Raw genomic sequence first — 15,520 nt, forward strand, 5'->3', positions numbered from 1 at the left:
GGGTTGGGGGGCTGATGGGGGGGTTTGGGGGGGTGAGGAGGGGGTCGGGGGGTAATGGGGGGGTTGGGGAGATGTGGGGGAGTCCCTGGGGGGGTTGGAGCGATGGGCACGGGGTGGGTCCCAAATCTCCCTTTGTGGGGGGGGGGCACAAGGGGGTCCCAGAGCTCCATTACGGGGGCATGGGGGGGGTCCCACAGCTCCCTTTGGGGGGGGGGGGGCACAAGGAAGGGGGGGTCCCACAACCCCACCGTGGCACACAGGGATTAGGGCCGGGGTCTTTCACCTCCAACCCCATTTGGGGTGGGAAGGGGGTTACAGGGTCCCCCCAAACCCCCCCCTAACCCCCCCCAACCCCCTTCTAACCCCTTCTAACCCCCCCCCCGTGCCCCCCCCCAGCATCATCGAGCACCTGGAGGGGGCTGCTGCGGCGGGACGTGGCTCAGAACCGCAGCATCGGGGCGCACGGCGCGCGGCACATCCTGGGGCGCGTCCCCCCCGGCAGCGCCGTCACCCTGCTCACACACTGCAACACCGGGGGGCTCGCCACCGCCGGCTACGGCACCGCGCTCGGTACGGGGGGGGGTCTGGGGGGTCTGGGGGGTCTTGGGGGGTCTTGGGGTGGGGGTTGGGGGGGTTCTGGGGGGTTCTGGGGGTCTCAGGGGGGTTTGGGGGGGACTGGGGGACGCCGCTGCACTCCCCCTGGTGTTGTTGGGGTCCTGGGGGTCCTGGGGGGTCTTGGGGGGTCTTGGGGGGTCCTTGGGGTGGGGGTTGGGGGGGTTCTGGGGGGTTCTGGGGTCTCAGGGGGGTTTGGGAGGGGTTTGGGGGGACTGGGGGGACGCCGCTGCGCTCCCCTGGTGTTGGTTTGGGGTCTTGGGGGGTCTTGGGGTGGGGGTTGGGGGGGGTTCTGGGGGTTCTGGGGGGTTCTGGGGGTTCTGGGGGTCTCAGGGGGGTTTGGGGGGGGTTTGGGGGGACTGGGGGGACGCCGCTGCGCTCCCCCTGGTGTTGGTTTGGGGTCCTGGGGGGGTCTTGGGGGGTCTTGGGGTGGGGGTTGGGGGGGTTCTGGGGGGTTCTGGGGGTCTCAGGGGGGGGGTTGGGGGGACTGGGGGACGCCGCTGCGCTCCCCCTGGTGTTGGTTTGGGGGTCCTGGGGGGGTCTTGGGGGGTCTTGGGGTGGGGGTTGGGGGGGTTCTGGGGGATTCTGGGGGGTTCTGGGGGTTTGGGGGGGGTTTGGGGGACTGGGGGGACGCCGCTGCGCTCCCCCTGGTGTTGGTTGGGAGGTCCTGGGGGGTTTGGGGGGGTCCCAGGGGTCTCAGGGATGTTTGGGGGCCTGGGGTAACACCACTGCGCCTCCAGGCATTGTTTTTGGGGTCCCAGGGGGATTTTGGGGCCCTGGTGAGGTTTTGGGGTCCCAGAGGGGTTCTGGGGCCCTGGGGGTGGTTTTGGGGCCCTGGGATGTTTTGGGGTCCCGGTGGTGGTTTTGGGGTCCCAGTGGGGTTTTGGGGTCCCGGGGAGGTTCCGGGACCCTGAGGGTAGTTTGGGGTCCCGGGGGGTTCATGACCCCGCTGTGCCCCCCAGGCATTGTTTTGGGGTCCCGGGGGTGGTTTTGGGGTCCCAGTGGAGTTCTGGTGCCCTGGGGGTGCTTTTGGGGTCCCAGGGGTGGTTTGGGGTCCCGGGGGGGAGGGTCGTGACCCCACTGTGCCCCGCAGGCATTGTTTTAGGGTCCCAGTGGGGTTTTGGGATCATGGGGAGGTTTTGGGGTCTCGGGGAGGTTCTGGAGCCCTGCGGGTGCTTTTGGGGTCCCGGGGGGGGGTCGTGACCCCGCTGTGCCCCGCAGGCATTGTTTTGGGTCCCGGGGGTGGTTTGGGGTCCCAGTGGAGTTCTGGTGCTCTGGTGGTGGTTTTGGGGTCCCGGGGGTGCTTTTGGGGTCCCGGGGGTGCTTTTGGGGTCCCGGGGGGGGGTCGTGACCCCACTGTGCCCCGCAGGCATTGTTTTGGGGTCCGGGGTGATTTGGGGTCCCGGGGGGGGTCGTGACCCCGCTGTGCCCCTCAGGCATTGTTTTGGGGTCCCGGGGTGGTTTTGGGGTCCCGGGGGGGGGTCGTGACCCCGCTGTGCCCGCAGGCATTGTTTTGGGGTCCCCGGGGTGCTTTGGGGTCCCGGGGGTGCTTTTGGGGTCCCGGGGGGGGGTCGTGACCCCACTGTGCCCCGCAGGCATTGTTTTGGGGTCCCGGGGGTGATTTTGGGGTCCCGGGGGGGTCGTGACCCCGCTGTGCCCCTCAGGCATTGTTTTGGGGTCCCGGGGGTGGTTTTGGGGTCCCGGGGGGGGGTCGTGACCCCGCTGTGCCCCGCAGGCATTGTTTTGGGGTCCCCGGGGTGCTTTTGGGGTCCCGGGGGTGCTTTTGGGGTCCGGGGGGGGGTCGTGACCCCGCTGTGCCCCGCAGGCATCGTGTGGGCGCTGCACGCGCAGGGCCGCGTGGCGCGGGTGTTCTGCACGGAGACGCGGCCGTGCAACCAGGGCGCTCGCCTCACCGCGCTCGAGCTGCAGCGCGCCGGGGTCCCGGCCACCCTCATCACCGACAGCGCCGCCGCCAGCGCCATCCGGCACCGCGGCGTGCAGGGTGGGGGGCACGGGGGGACGGGGGGGGAACGGGGGGGGCGTTGGGGGGGACAGGGGGGGCGTTGGGGGGGGCACGGGGATGGGACGCAATGGGGACGCAATGGGGACGTGGGGAGGGGGGCACGGGGATGGGGACGCAATGGGGATGTGGGGAGGGGGGCATGGGGATGGGGGCACAATGGGGAGGGGGATATGGGGTGGGGGTGTGGGGATGGGGACATGGGGACGTGGGGAGGGGGGCACGGGGATGGGGATGCAATGGGGAGGGGGGATATGGGGTGGGGGTGTGGGGATGTGGGGAGGGGGGCACGGGGATGGGGACGCAATGGGGACGTGGGGAGGGGGCCATGGGGATGGGGATGTAATGGGGAGGGGGATATGGGGTGGGGATGTGGGGATGGGGGCATGGGGAGGGGGACGTGGGGACGGGGACATGGGGACGTGGAGAGGGGGGCATGGGGATGGGGGCACAGTGGGGTGGGGTCACGGGGTGGGGGCGTGGGGATGGGGGCATGGGGATGGAGACAGGGGATGGGGATGGGGACACAATGGGGTTGGGGGACATTGGGATGGGGACATGGTGGGGTGGGGGGACGGGGACACAGGGACAGGGGACACAACGGGGTGGGGGGATGCAGGGATGGGAACAGGGGATGGGGACTGGGATAGAGGTGGGGGGACATGGGGAGAAAGTAGGGGGGTGACAGTGGGGCAGGAGGGACAGGGATGGGATGGGGACATTGGGGGGATGTGGGATGGGGACGGGGACAGGGGATGGGGACATGAGATGGGGACCAGCACCATGGGACAGGGCCGGGGCCATGGGACTGGGCCAACTGGGATAGGGCCGTGACCATTACGGGACCCCATGCACCGTGCTGGGGCTGGGGGCTGGGCTCTGGGGTCCCGGCCGATCCCATGCCGGGGGTCTCACCCCCCCCCATTGTGCCCCCTCCCCAGCCGTGGTGGTGGGCGCCGACCGCGTGGCCGCCAACGGGGACACGGCCAACAAGGTGGGGACGTACCCCCTGGCGCTGGCGGCGCGGCAGCACGGGGTGCCCCTCTACGTGGCCGCCCCCAGCGCCTCCTGCGACCCCACGCTGCCCTCGGGGGGGCAACTGCCCCTGGAGGAGCGCCCCGGATCCGAGCTGGGGGCAGCACCCGGTACGGGGAGGGGGGGTGGGGGGCACTTTGGGGGGGGTATGGGGGGGTTATGGGGTGGGGGGGGTCCTGTATGGGGGGGTTATGGGGTGTATGGGGGGGTTATGGGGTGAATGGGGGGGTTATGGGGTGGGGGGGGTCCTGTATGGGGGGGTTATGGGGTGTATGGGGGGGTTATGGGGTATATGGGGGGGTTATGGGGTGGGGGGGGTCCCGTATGGGGGGGTTATGGGGTATATGGGGGGGTTATGGGGTGAATGGGGTCCCGTATGGGGGGGTTATGGGGTGAATGGGGGGGGTTATGGGGTGGGGGGGGTCCCATATGGGGGGGTTATGGGGTGTATGGGGGGGTTATGGAGTGAATGGGGTCCCGTATGGGGGGGTTATGGGGTGAATGGGGGGGTTATGGGGTGGGGGGGGTCCCATATGGGGGGGTTATGGGGTGTATGGTAGGGTGAGGTCCTTCTGGGGGGGGGTCCCTATGGGGTGAGGTCCCAATGGTGGGCTCCCTATAAGAGGGTCCCAATGGTGGGGTCGCTCTGGGGGTCTCCCTATAGGGTGAGGTCCCCATGGGGTGGGCTCCCTCTGGGGGGGGGGTCCCTATGGGGTGAGGTCCCTCTAGGGGGGGTCTCCCTCTGGGGGTCTCCCTATGGGGTGAGGTCCCTATGGGGGTTTCCCTATAGGGTGGGCTCCCTTTGTGGGGTGTCCCCCTTTGGGGGTGCCCCCCCGCTGACCCCCCCGGACCCCCCCCCAGGTATCGACGTGTGGAACCCCGCGTTTGACGTCACCCCGCACGAGCTGATCACGGGGGGCATCGTCACGGAGTGGGGGGTCTTCCCCCCCTCCCAGCTCCGCGCCGCGCTGGAGGCGCACGGCGCGCTCTGAGGCCCCGCCCCCTTCCCCCGGGCCCCGCCCACCTCCAGGTAAACCCCGCCCCCTTTTTTTAAGCCACGCCCCCACCCCTCGGGTAAGCCAATACCCCCTCGTGTAAGCCACGCGCCCCACCCATCTGGTAAACCACGCCCCCCTCGGGTAAACCACGCCCCCTGAGTAAGCCACGCCCCCCCTCTCGGGTAATACACGGCCCCACCTCGGGTGAGCCACGCCCCCCTGGTAAGACACGCCCCCTCGGGTAAAGCCACGCCCCCTCCGTTAAGCCCCGCCCCCGGAAGCGGCTCCCATGGCGCAGGGCAGGCCCAAGGCGGCGGCCAAACGGCCCCGGACGGCGGCAACGGCGGGGGGGGGGGCGCGGGGACCCAGGAAGGGAGGTGAGGGGGGGGGGAAACCGGGAGGGGGGGGCACCGGGGGGGGCACGGGGAGGGGGGGGGAACCGGGTTTGGGGGGGTAATGGGGGGGTGAAATGGGATGGGGGGGCACTGGGGGGGGCGGAAGGGTTTGGGGGTACCGGGGGGAGAAAGGGGCCGGGGGAGGGGCACCGAGTTTGGAGGCACTGGGGGGAGAAACTGGGGGGGGGGGAGCACGTGGGGGGAGCTGGGGGGGGCAAAAGGGGGGGGGTACGGGGAGGGGGGGCACCGGATTTGTGGGTTACCGGGGGGAGAAACCGGGGAGGGGAGCACGTGGGGGGGGGGTTGGGGGGGCAAGGGGAGGGGTGAGAACCGGGGGGGGGGGGAGAAACTGCATGGGGGGGGCACCGGGTCTGGGGGACACTGGGGGGGGGGCTTGAGGAGGGGGGGCAGGAGGGTGTTGGGGGGGGCTGGGAGTTGGGGAGGGGGTGTCGGGGGGGGCTGGGGGTGTTGTGCCCCCCCCCAGCACTCACTGCCCCCCCCCCCCCAAGGCCGCGTCATCGCCCCCAAGAAGCTGCGCGTGATCCAGCAGCAGAAACTGAAGAAGGTGAGGGGGGGCGGGGGGGAGGTTGACTGGGGGGGAGGTGGGGGGGGGTGTTGGGGGTGCCCCCCCCCGCCCCTCCCCCTCTAATCTCCCCTTGTGCCCCCCCCCCCAGAGCCTGGAGGTCGGCATCCGGCTGCGCATCGAGCGCGAGGCCGCCCTCAAGGCGGGGGCCGCGCACCCCAAGAAGCTGAAGCTGGTGGCACCCCCCCCCGCCGCCCCCCCCAAAAAGGGCAAAGGCAAAAAGGGGCGCGCCTGACCCCCCCCCGAGCCCCCCCACACACCTTGAGCCCCCCCCCTGACCTTCATGCCTTAATTTTTGCTTAATAAAAGGAAATTTGGGGGCCTCGGCCCCCCCCTCAGCTCTTGGTGTCTTTGTGGGGGGGGTGAGGAGGGGGGGGGACACGGGGAGCCCCCCCCCAGCCGTGTGGGGGGGTCCCCGGGGGGGTGTTAAGGGGAAGAGGGGGGTTAAAGGGGGGGGGAGGGGGGCATAATTGGGGGTGGGCAGGGCTGGGAGTGGGGGGGGAGGGGCTGGGGATTCCCCTCGTGAGGGGGAAGCCCCTTGGGGGGGGTCCCGGGGTTCCCATGGCGGGGGGGGTCCCAATTTCCCGCCCCTCCCCCCCCCCCCGTCTCGTCCCGTCCCCGCTTTGGCGGCCGCCGCCGGCATTTTATGAATGGGCGAGGCCCCGCCCACTCACGCTCATTAGCCCCGCCCTCCCGCCCCGCTCATTGGCCCACCCGCTGCTGATTGACAGCCCGCGTAGGGCGGGCCTCGCGCTCAGCGCCGCAGCCAATCAGCGCGCTCAGGGGGCGTGGCTAGCGGCACGGCTGCGCCTTAAAGGCGCCGCGGCCCCGCCTCGGGGGGGGGACACGTGGGCAACCCCCCCTTGCCCACGGCTGGGCGTGGCCTCTCTGACCCCACCCACAGGAGGCGTGGCCTCGTTTAAACCCCGCCCCCTTGATGACGTCAGGGAAATTCCCTGAAACCGGGCGCGTTCGGGGCCGAGCCTTTATTTGGGGCAATAACGCGGAAAAAAGGGCGCGCCCCCCCCGCCCCTCCCCCCCCCGCTGTGACTCACCCCCCCCGCCCCTCCCCCACCACCCCCAACCCCCCCCACGCGTGACCGGAGCCGGATTTTGGGGGGAGGGGGGGGGAGAGAGAGAGAACCCACGTGGGCTGTGCCCCTCCCCCACCGTGTCCCGTGGGGGGAGGGGAGGGAGGTGGGGGAGGGGAGGGGGGGGGGGGGGGGTTCCCCCGGGAGGGGGGGGGTCCCGGGGGGGTGGCGGGGGGCGCAGACCCCTGTTCCTGCTGAACTGAGCCAGTTTAGGCAAAGCAACTGCAAATCAGCTCAGTAGGCACGGGGGGCGGGGCCCGGGCTGGGGGGGGGGGTCACGTGGTGGTGGTGGTGGTGGGGGGGGTCCCCATGGTTAAGGGGGGGGGGTCCCGGGGGGGGCTCCGGGACGCGGAACTTAGCCACTGTGAACACGCCGGGTCAGCCATCGCTGTTCACAGGTGGGCTAAGCCCTGCGCCACGGGGCCGGCCGGCCCCCCCCATATCGCGATTCACCCCCCCATGTCGCGATTCGGCACCCCCCGTGTCACGATTCACAACCCCATGTCACGATTCATTCACCCCCGTATCGTAATTCCCACCCCCATATCGTAATTCACCCCCCCATATCGTAATTCCCACCCCCATATCGTGATTCCCACCCCTATGTCGCGATTCCCACCTTCATATCGCGATTCAGCCCCCCTCCAGACACAATTCCCACCCTCCTATCGCCACCCCCACCCCTCATATCGCCACCCCCACCGCCCTGTATCACCATTCCCAGCCCCATATCGCGATTCCCAGCCCCATATCGCGATTTTCGCCCCCCCCCCCCCCCTCCCTTCCTCGGTGTCGCCGTCGCGGGCGCCGCCGCCCGTTGGAAATCCCTGGCAATGTGATTTTGGGCGAGAACGGTAAAAAATCGCATCGCCAGGAACCCCGGCGGGCGGCCGCAGGGATGGGGGGGGGGGGGGGGAAGACGGGGCGGGTGTGGGGGGGGCGCCTTCATCATCATCATCATCATCATCATCATCATCGTCATCTTCATCGTCGTCGTCGTCGTCGCGGGGTCGTCGCCCACCTGCAGGCAAGGAGCAGAGGGGTCAGCGTGGGGGGGTCCCAAATTAGGCTCAAGGGAGGGGGGGGGTCACCGGGGGGGGGGGGGGGGGACACCGTGGGGTGGGGGGGGTCACGGGGGTGACGCGGGGACACGGGACCAAGGCGGGGGTAGGGGGGGGGCACACGGGGACAGCGCGGTGACACCGGGACGAGGCCGAAGGCCCCAAGCCCAAACCCTGCGCCCACCGCCCCCGGTGCCCCCCCCCCCCAAAAAAATAAATTCCCGGTGCCCCCCCCCCCCCCCACCCAAAGGCCCGGTGTTGGCGGTGCCACGGGGCCGGGTGCTCGGCCGCCATGTGGGAGCCCCGAGGCCCCTCCCGGCCGTGACATCACCGTCACCAAGGCAACGGGCGAACTTCAAAGGGAATCGGGTGGAAAAGGCCCAAAAAATGGGGATAAACAGCGAGCGGCGGCGGCGGCGTAAACAAAATGTCCGGGGGGGGCACCCGGGGGGGGCCGCTTGGTGGGTGCCTGCCCCCAAGGTGGGGGGCGTGGGGTCCCCGCTGGTGGCGCCGTGGGACGAGGCCCGGATTGGGGTGAAAAGGGGTGAAAACGGGCAAAAACGGGCGGGCGGCGCTGCGGGCGCGAGGAGGGCGAGGGGTGGCGGTGGCGGCACCGGGTGGGCGCCGGGGGGTGGGCGCCGTGGGGCTGGGATCGCTGTGGGGCTGGGTACGCTATGGGGCAGAGATCGCTATGGGGCTGGGCCCGCCATAGGGCCAGGTTCTCTATGGGGCCAGGCTCGCTATGGGGCCAGGCCAACCATGGGGCCAGGATCGTCATGGGGCCAAACTCGCTATGGGGCCAGGCTCTCTGTGGGGCCAGGCTTGTTATGGGGCTGCGCCCGCTATGGGGCTGGGCCCACCATAGGGCCAGACTTGCTATGGGGCCAGGCTCGCCGTTGGGCCGCGTTCTCTGTGGGGCCAGGCTCTCTATGGGGCTGAGCCCGCTATGGGGCCAGGCTTGCTATGGGGCTGGGCCCACCATAGAGCCAGGCTCGCTATGGGGCCAGGCTCACCATGAGGCCACGCTCGCTATGGGGCCGGGCCCGCCATGGGGCCAGGCTCGCTCTGGGGCCAAGCTCTCTGTGGGGCCACGCTCGCTCTGGGGCTGGGCCCGCCGTGGGGCCGGGCTCGCTGTGGGGCCGGGCTCGCCGTGGGGCCGGGCGCGTTGCCCACACGGCGCCAGGGCGGTGCCGGCCCGGCCGCCCCGACCGGTCCCGAGGGCCCCGGCGGGCACCGCGCGGGGGCGGCCGCCCCGCACCCCCCTGCCCCCATCCCCCTTCATTAAACCTTTGCATTTCCCCCCTTTTTTTCCCAATTCTATTTCCATTTCTATTTTTTTTTTTGGTTACGTTTTGATCCAATTTCCCCCCCCACTAAAAAAAAAATAAAAATAAAAATCACCACGGGACCAACCCCTCGACGCCTCCCCGACGCCTGGGGGCCGGTGCCGGCCGCGCCCTTGCACACGGCGCCGGATGCGGCGGCGGCACCGGCACCGGGGTCCCGGGGGTCCCGGCGATCCGGGGCGGTGCAGGGGGGGGGGTCCCGGTCAACGTGGGGGGTCCCTGTGTTGGTGGTGGTCGTGGTGGTGGTGGTGTTTTTGGGGTGGGGGTGTCGCGTCTCCCCGGCACGGCGCCGTCGTTGTCGGCGGTGCCGGCGGCGGTGGGTGGCGGCGGCGGCGGCGGGGCGAGGAGGAGCGAGGCGGGGGCCGCCCCGTCCGCGCCCGTCCGCACACGCAGCGCCGGGGGGGGGGAAAGGATGAATCACGCTGCTCGGCGGCGCCCGCCCGCGCCCGCGCGCCCGGCCCCGCGCCAACCGCGGCCCTCGCCGCTCACCGCCGGGGGGCCCCGCGTCGCCCCCTGGCCGCCGCGTGCCCGCCAGGCGCTCGGAACCGCTCGGAACCACCCAGAACCCTCCCGGCACCGCCCGGGCGGCACCGCCGGCACGCGGCGAAGCCGGCGGCCGAGCTGGGCCTCGCCCTCCCCCTCGCCCCAATCTCCCTTCCCCGACGCCGAGCGCCGGAGACGGGGACGGGGACGGGGACAAGGGGGCAGCGGGGTCGCCGCCGGGGTCGCCGCCGTACTCACCGGGAGCGGCTCGCGGCGGCCCCGCCGGGGTCCCCGGGGAGCGACGGCGGCGGCGGGCGGCCGGGGCGTGCGAAGGCTTCCCAAAGTCACTGACTTTTACTCCAAGAAGGGAAATCCTTTTTAAAACCTTCGCTCCGCCCCGGGAACGCAGCGAGGGCCGCGGCCGGCGGCGAGAGGAGGGGCCTGGGCCGCGGCGCCCGGCTCCTCTCCGCACCCTTTCGAGGCCGCCGGCCCCGAGCCGCTCGTGGGTGCGCGGTGCCGAACAGTCTGCGGGCGGGGGGTGGCCGTGGGGGGGGTCCCCAGACCCACGGCTCGGGGGTCTGCGCCCCACGGCACCGGGGGCTGCGTCCCACAGCTCCGTGCGCCGTGGCTTGAGGGGCTGCGCCCCATGGCTATAGGGGTCTGCGCCCCACAGCTTGGGGGTCTGCGCCCCATGACTATGGGGGTCTGCGCCCCACAGCTTGGGGGTCTGCGCCCCATGGCTATGAGGGTCTGCGCCCCATGGCTTGGGGGTCTGCACCCCATGACTATGGGGGTCTGCGCCCCATGGCTTGGGGGTCTGCACCCCATGGCTATGAGGGTCTGCGCCCCACAGCTTGGGGGTCTTCACCCCACAGCTTGGGGGTCTGCACCCCACAGCACAGGGGTCTACGCCTCATGGCATGGGGGTCTGCGCCCTACCGCTATGGGGCTCCGTGCCCCACGGCATGGGGCTCTGCACCCCACGGCAAGGCGGCTCGCTGCCCCATAACCTGGGTGGTTTGTGCCCCATGGCAAGGGCCCACGTGCCCCATGGCACTGCAGCACAGCGCCCCATAGCGAGGGGGCTCAGTGCCCCATGGCGTGGTGCACAGTGCCCCATAGCATGGCAGCTCGCTGCCCCACAGCAAGGGGGCTTGCTGCCCCCCAAGTGGGTGCTTTGTGCCCCATGGCAAGGCCCCACGTGCCCCATGGCACAGCAGCGCAGCACCCCATGGTGAAGGAGCTCAGTGCCCCACAGCAAGGGGGCTCAGTGCCCCATAACGTATGCTTAGTGCCCCATTGCCAAGGGCCCACGTGCCCCACAGCACGGCAGCTCAGCGCCCCACAGCAAGGGGGCTCAGTGCCCCATGGCGGGGGTGCAGTGCCCCACAGCATGGCAGCTCAGTGCCCTATAGAAGGGGGTCAGTGCCCCATGGCAAGGGGGCTTGGTGCCCCATGGCAAGGCAGCTCGCTGCCCCACAGCACGTGGGCTGAGCGCCCCATGGCGAGGGCACGCGGTGCCCCATGGCGAGGGGGCTCACCCACCCCATGCTTGGGGGCCTTCCTGCCCCACAGCTCAGGAGCTGGGCGCCCCATAACTGGCTGCTCGGTGCCCCACGGCGTGGGCGCCCCACGGCACGGGGGCCTCCTGCCCCATAAGGAGGCGCCTGGGTGCCCCACGGCGTGCCCACCCCCCCGTGCCCATCCCAGCCCGTGCCTCAGTTTCCCCCCAGCCCCCGGCTGTGTGGGGCCGGGCGACGCCGGGGGGGGCACCGGGGCGGTGCCGGGGTGCAGGGGCGACACCAGCCACCCCCACGTCCCCGTTCCTTGTCCCCAAGCCTGGGGGGGGGTGTGTGGGGGGGGACACGCCGTGGGCCGAAGCCCCGGTGCCGGGGAAGCCCGGGGACGCCCGGGGTGCGTGGGTGACGTCGGCGGGGCCGGGCGGGCGCCGGGATCTCCATGGCGATGCCGCACACACAGACATTAAACAGAGCCCGCGTCGGAAGTCGGCAAAACCACAGCGCGTCACTGCGGCCGCACGGCACGGCCCGGGCCCCCCAAAGCCCTCAGCTCCCCCCCCCCCCCCCCCAAACCTCCCCGAACCCCATGGGGACTTGTGGGGCTGGGCACGGTCCCCAATGGGGCCAAGCGCCGTCCCCCAGAGAGCCGTGGGGCCAGGCGTCGCCCGCTATGGGGTGTGTGGGGCTGGGCGCTGTGCCCTATGGGGATTTGTGGGGCTGGTGCTGTGCCAGCTGGGGATGTGTGGGGCTGAGCCCCCTGGGGGGACTTGTGGGGCTGGGAGATAATCCCTGGGGGGACTTGTGGGGCCGGCTGTTGTCCCCACTGGGGATGTGTGGGGCTGGGAATTGTCCCCCGTGGGGCCAAGCCCTGTCCCCAGTGGGGCTCTGTGGGTCCAGGCACCGTCCCCTATGGGACCTGTGGGGCTGAGCCTTGTCCTCGTGGGGACCCCTCCCCAAGGGCGCCCCATGGGGCCAAGCATCGTCCCCCCCTGGGGACTTGTGGGGCTGAGCATCTCCCTATGGGGGCACTTGTGGGGCCGGGCGCTGCCCCCGTCCCCGTCCCCCCGCGCCCCACGGCGGCGCCCGGGGGGTTAACGCCAGCCCCATGGGGCGCTGCCAGGATCCGGCCCGGCCGCGGCACTGCCGTCACCGCCCGTCTCCGTGGAGATGATGGAAGTTCCTAAATACAATTATTGGGAGGTTTTGGGTTTCCTCCGCGCGCCGGGAGGGGACGAACAATAGGCGGGGAAGGGCCGCGGCGCCCCACGGTGCCACCGGTGCCACCCGACGCCGCCGGGCCCCACCTTCGCGCCCCACGGCCGACGCCAAAGGGGGACCCGGCGGCCACCTCCGGCACGGCACCGGGGACAGGGGGGGTGCTGGCTTTTTTGGGGGGGGGGATCCCCGCGTCCTCATCCCTCGCCCCCCTGCTCCGGCACCGCTTCCTGTCCTCGGCGCGCATCTGGCGGTGCCGGGAGCGCCGCGGCTAATTTTAACCGGGGCCGGTGCCGGTGCGCGGCGAGGCGAGGGGGAGCCGCGGGCACGTGCGCGCGGGCACCCGACGGCGGCGCCGTGCACGCCGCACCGCGTGCCGTGGGGCGCTGCGGGGCCCGGCGGCGCAGAAATGTCCTTTCTAGGTAATGGCAGCGGCGGCGGGGCCGGGGCTGGCGCACGCCCACGCGCCAGACGGGCGCATTCCTCCCGCCTGACTCAGCGCCGCCGCGGCCTCGCGCTGCTGCTGCTGCTGCTGCTGCTGCTGCTGCGCTGCAATGGGCACCGCATGGCACGGCACCGCACGGCACGGCAGGGTGCAGCAGGGTGCAGCAGGGTGCAGTGCAGCAGTGCAGGGCATTGCAGGGTGCAGCACGGTGTTGCAGGGCGCAGCGCAGCAGTGCATGGCATGGCACGGCGTTGCAGGGTGCGGTGCAGCGTTGCACGGCCTTGCAGGGTGCAGCACGGCGTTGCGTGGCATTGCAGGGTGCAGCAGGGTGCAGCAGGGTGCAGCCCAGCATGGCACAGCACACAGCGCAGCATTGCACAGTGCAGCAGGGTGCAGCACACTGGGTGTGACGCAGCATTGTAGGGTGCAGCAGGGTGCAGCACGGCAGTGCGTGGCATGGCAGGGTGCAGCAGGGTGCAGCATGGCACAGCACGGTGCAGCACGGTGCAGCACCGCAGGGTGCAGCCCAGCAGTGCATGGCATTGCAAGGTGCAGCACGGCACAGCGCGGCGCAGCACGGTGCAGTGCAGCAGTGCAGCAGTGCAGGGCGCAGCCCGGAGCAGTGTAGGGCGTTGCAGGGCGCATTGTGGTGCAGCCTGGTGCCGTGCCACCGTGCCGTGCTGGTGTGGCAGTGCCATGTGGCACGGCACGGTGCTGGGACTGGTCCCAGCAGCCAAAGCTGCATCCAGGCAGTGCCGTGGGGCGGTGCTATAGGGCAGAGCCATGGGGCAGAGCCGTGGGGCAGTGCCATGGGGCAGCTCCTGGTATTTGGGCACCCACAGACCCCTGCAGCCCACCGTGGGGTGCCCTGGGAGATACTGGGAGCACTGGGAGCCCAGCACTGGGAGCACTACGTGTCGTGGCACTGGGGACACCGGGAGGCCTGGCACTGGGAGCACTGGGAGCCCCCACACTGGGGGTACTGGGAACTTGTCACAGGGGGCCACTGGGATCTACAGCACTGGGGCCACTGGGAGCCTGGCTCTGGAGGGACTGGGAGCACTGGGAGCCCGGCACTGGGGGCACTGGGACGGGATTTCCCGTTCCTCCCAGCCCCGCGCTCCCTCCCCAGCTTCTTCCTTCCTTCCTTCCCCACGGCTCCGCTGGGGCCAGCGCCCGGCCCCGGCCCTGCCCCACCTGGGGGGGGCGTGTGGGGCACAGCTGTGGGGCAGCGCTGTGGGGCAGAGCTGTGGGGTAGTGCCATGGGGCAACTCTGTGGGTCACAGTGGCTATGGGGCAGTGCCATGGGGCCATGGGGCAGCACCATAGGGCCATGCCATGGGGCAGCGCTGTGGGGCAGCGCTATGGGGCCGTGCCATGGGGCTGTGCCATGGGGCAGCGCTATGGGGCAGTGTGTCCGTGGGGCAGTGCCATGGGGCAGCGCCGTGGGGCAGCGCTGTGGGGCAGCATGTCCATGGGGCCGTGGGGCCGTGCCATGGGGCAGCGCTATGGGGCAGTGCTATGGGGCTGTGCCATGGAGCAGCGTGTCCGTGGGGCTATGGGGCAGTGCCATGGGGCCATGCCATGGAGCCATGCCATGGGGCAGCGCCATGGGGCAGTGTGTCTGTGGAGCTGTGGGGCAGTGCCATGGGGCCGCGCCATGGGGCAGCGCTATGGGGCAGCGTTATGGAGCAGCATGTCCGTGGGGCTATGGGGCAGCGCCATGGGGCAGTGCCATGGGGCAGCGTGTCCGTGGGGCCGTGGGGGCCGTGTGGCCGTGCCCCCCGGGGCCGTGGGGCGGCGTTGCCTCGCGACGCTGTTTGTCGTGGGGCTGAGTCACGGCCGTGAGTCACCGGCAGCACCGGGCTGGCAGGCGCCCACGGCCGCCCCACGGCAGCACTGGGGTGGGGCACGGCCCCCCCGGGCCCCCCCATTTCCCCCCCCACCCCCCCCCCTCCTCTCCTGCCCCATAGCGGGGCACCCGTGGGGGCCTGGAGATGAAGGGGGTGGGGGGGGGGGGGCACCGTGGGGCCGTCGCCCTCCCCAGTGCCCCCCCCTTGGGACCCCAGTGCCCCACGGCTGGGTGCTCGCTGGGGTTGGGGTGGGACCCCCAAATTGGGGGGGGGGGGAGGGAATTAGGGGGGGGTATGGGGGGGTCGGGGGGGGGGGCCGGGGGGGGCTGAGTCAGGGCCCAGCAACGCGCCTGAGTCACCCTGGGTGGGTCCCCGCGGCGCCGCCGCACAAAGGCGCTTTGAGCACAGGGCCCCCCCCCCGCCCCCCCCCACCCCCACCCTCCCCGCCCCCCCCCCGGGGCTGCCCCGGCCCCACCCGGCCCCAAAAAGGGGGTCCCGGAACCCCCCCTGCAGCCCCTCCCCCACCCACACCCAACCCCCCCCCCCCCATGGTGCTGGGGGGGCACCGGGACACGGCCGAGAACCCACGGCCTGGGGGGCACTGGGGGGCACTGGGAGGGACTGGGGGGTACTGGGGGGCACTGGGAAGCACTGGGAGGGACTGGGGGTGCTGGTGCAGGGGCTGATGGTGCCAAACCAGTGCCAAACTGGTGCCGTACTGGTGCCAAACCAGTGCCATACTGGTGTCCTGCTGGTGCCCTGCTGGCACCACACTGGTATGGTGCTGGGGCTGTACTGGTGCCATACTGGTACCACAATAGTGCTGTACCAGTGCCATACTGGTGCCATACTGGCACCAACTG

At 71.3% G+C, this 15,520-nt stretch overlaps 1 protein-coding gene across 1 annotated transcript; it reads left to right on the forward strand.

The window, feature by feature from the left end:
- Positions 1-396: 396 nt before the first annotated feature.
- MRI1 (methylthioribose-1-phosphate isomerase 1) lies at positions 397-5,896 on the forward strand (the record flags this gene model as incomplete). The annotated part of the gene is given in 7 exon segments (XM_084540488.1): positions 397-415; positions 417-570; positions 2,438-2,614; positions 3,574-3,777; positions 4,529-4,697; positions 5,570-5,625; positions 5,735-5,896. Coding segments are annotated over 5 exon segments (685 nt in total), but the record flags the coding sequence as incomplete, so codon positions are not given.
- Positions 5,897-15,520: the final 9,624 nt, after the last annotated feature.

The sequence above is a fragment of the Aythya ferina genome, assembly GCF_964211825.1.
Source record: "Aythya ferina genome assembly, contig: HAP1_SCAFFOLD_975, whole genome shotgun sequence".
Classification (NCBI taxonomy): Eukaryota; Metazoa; Chordata; class Aves; order Anseriformes; family Anatidae; genus Aythya; species Aythya ferina.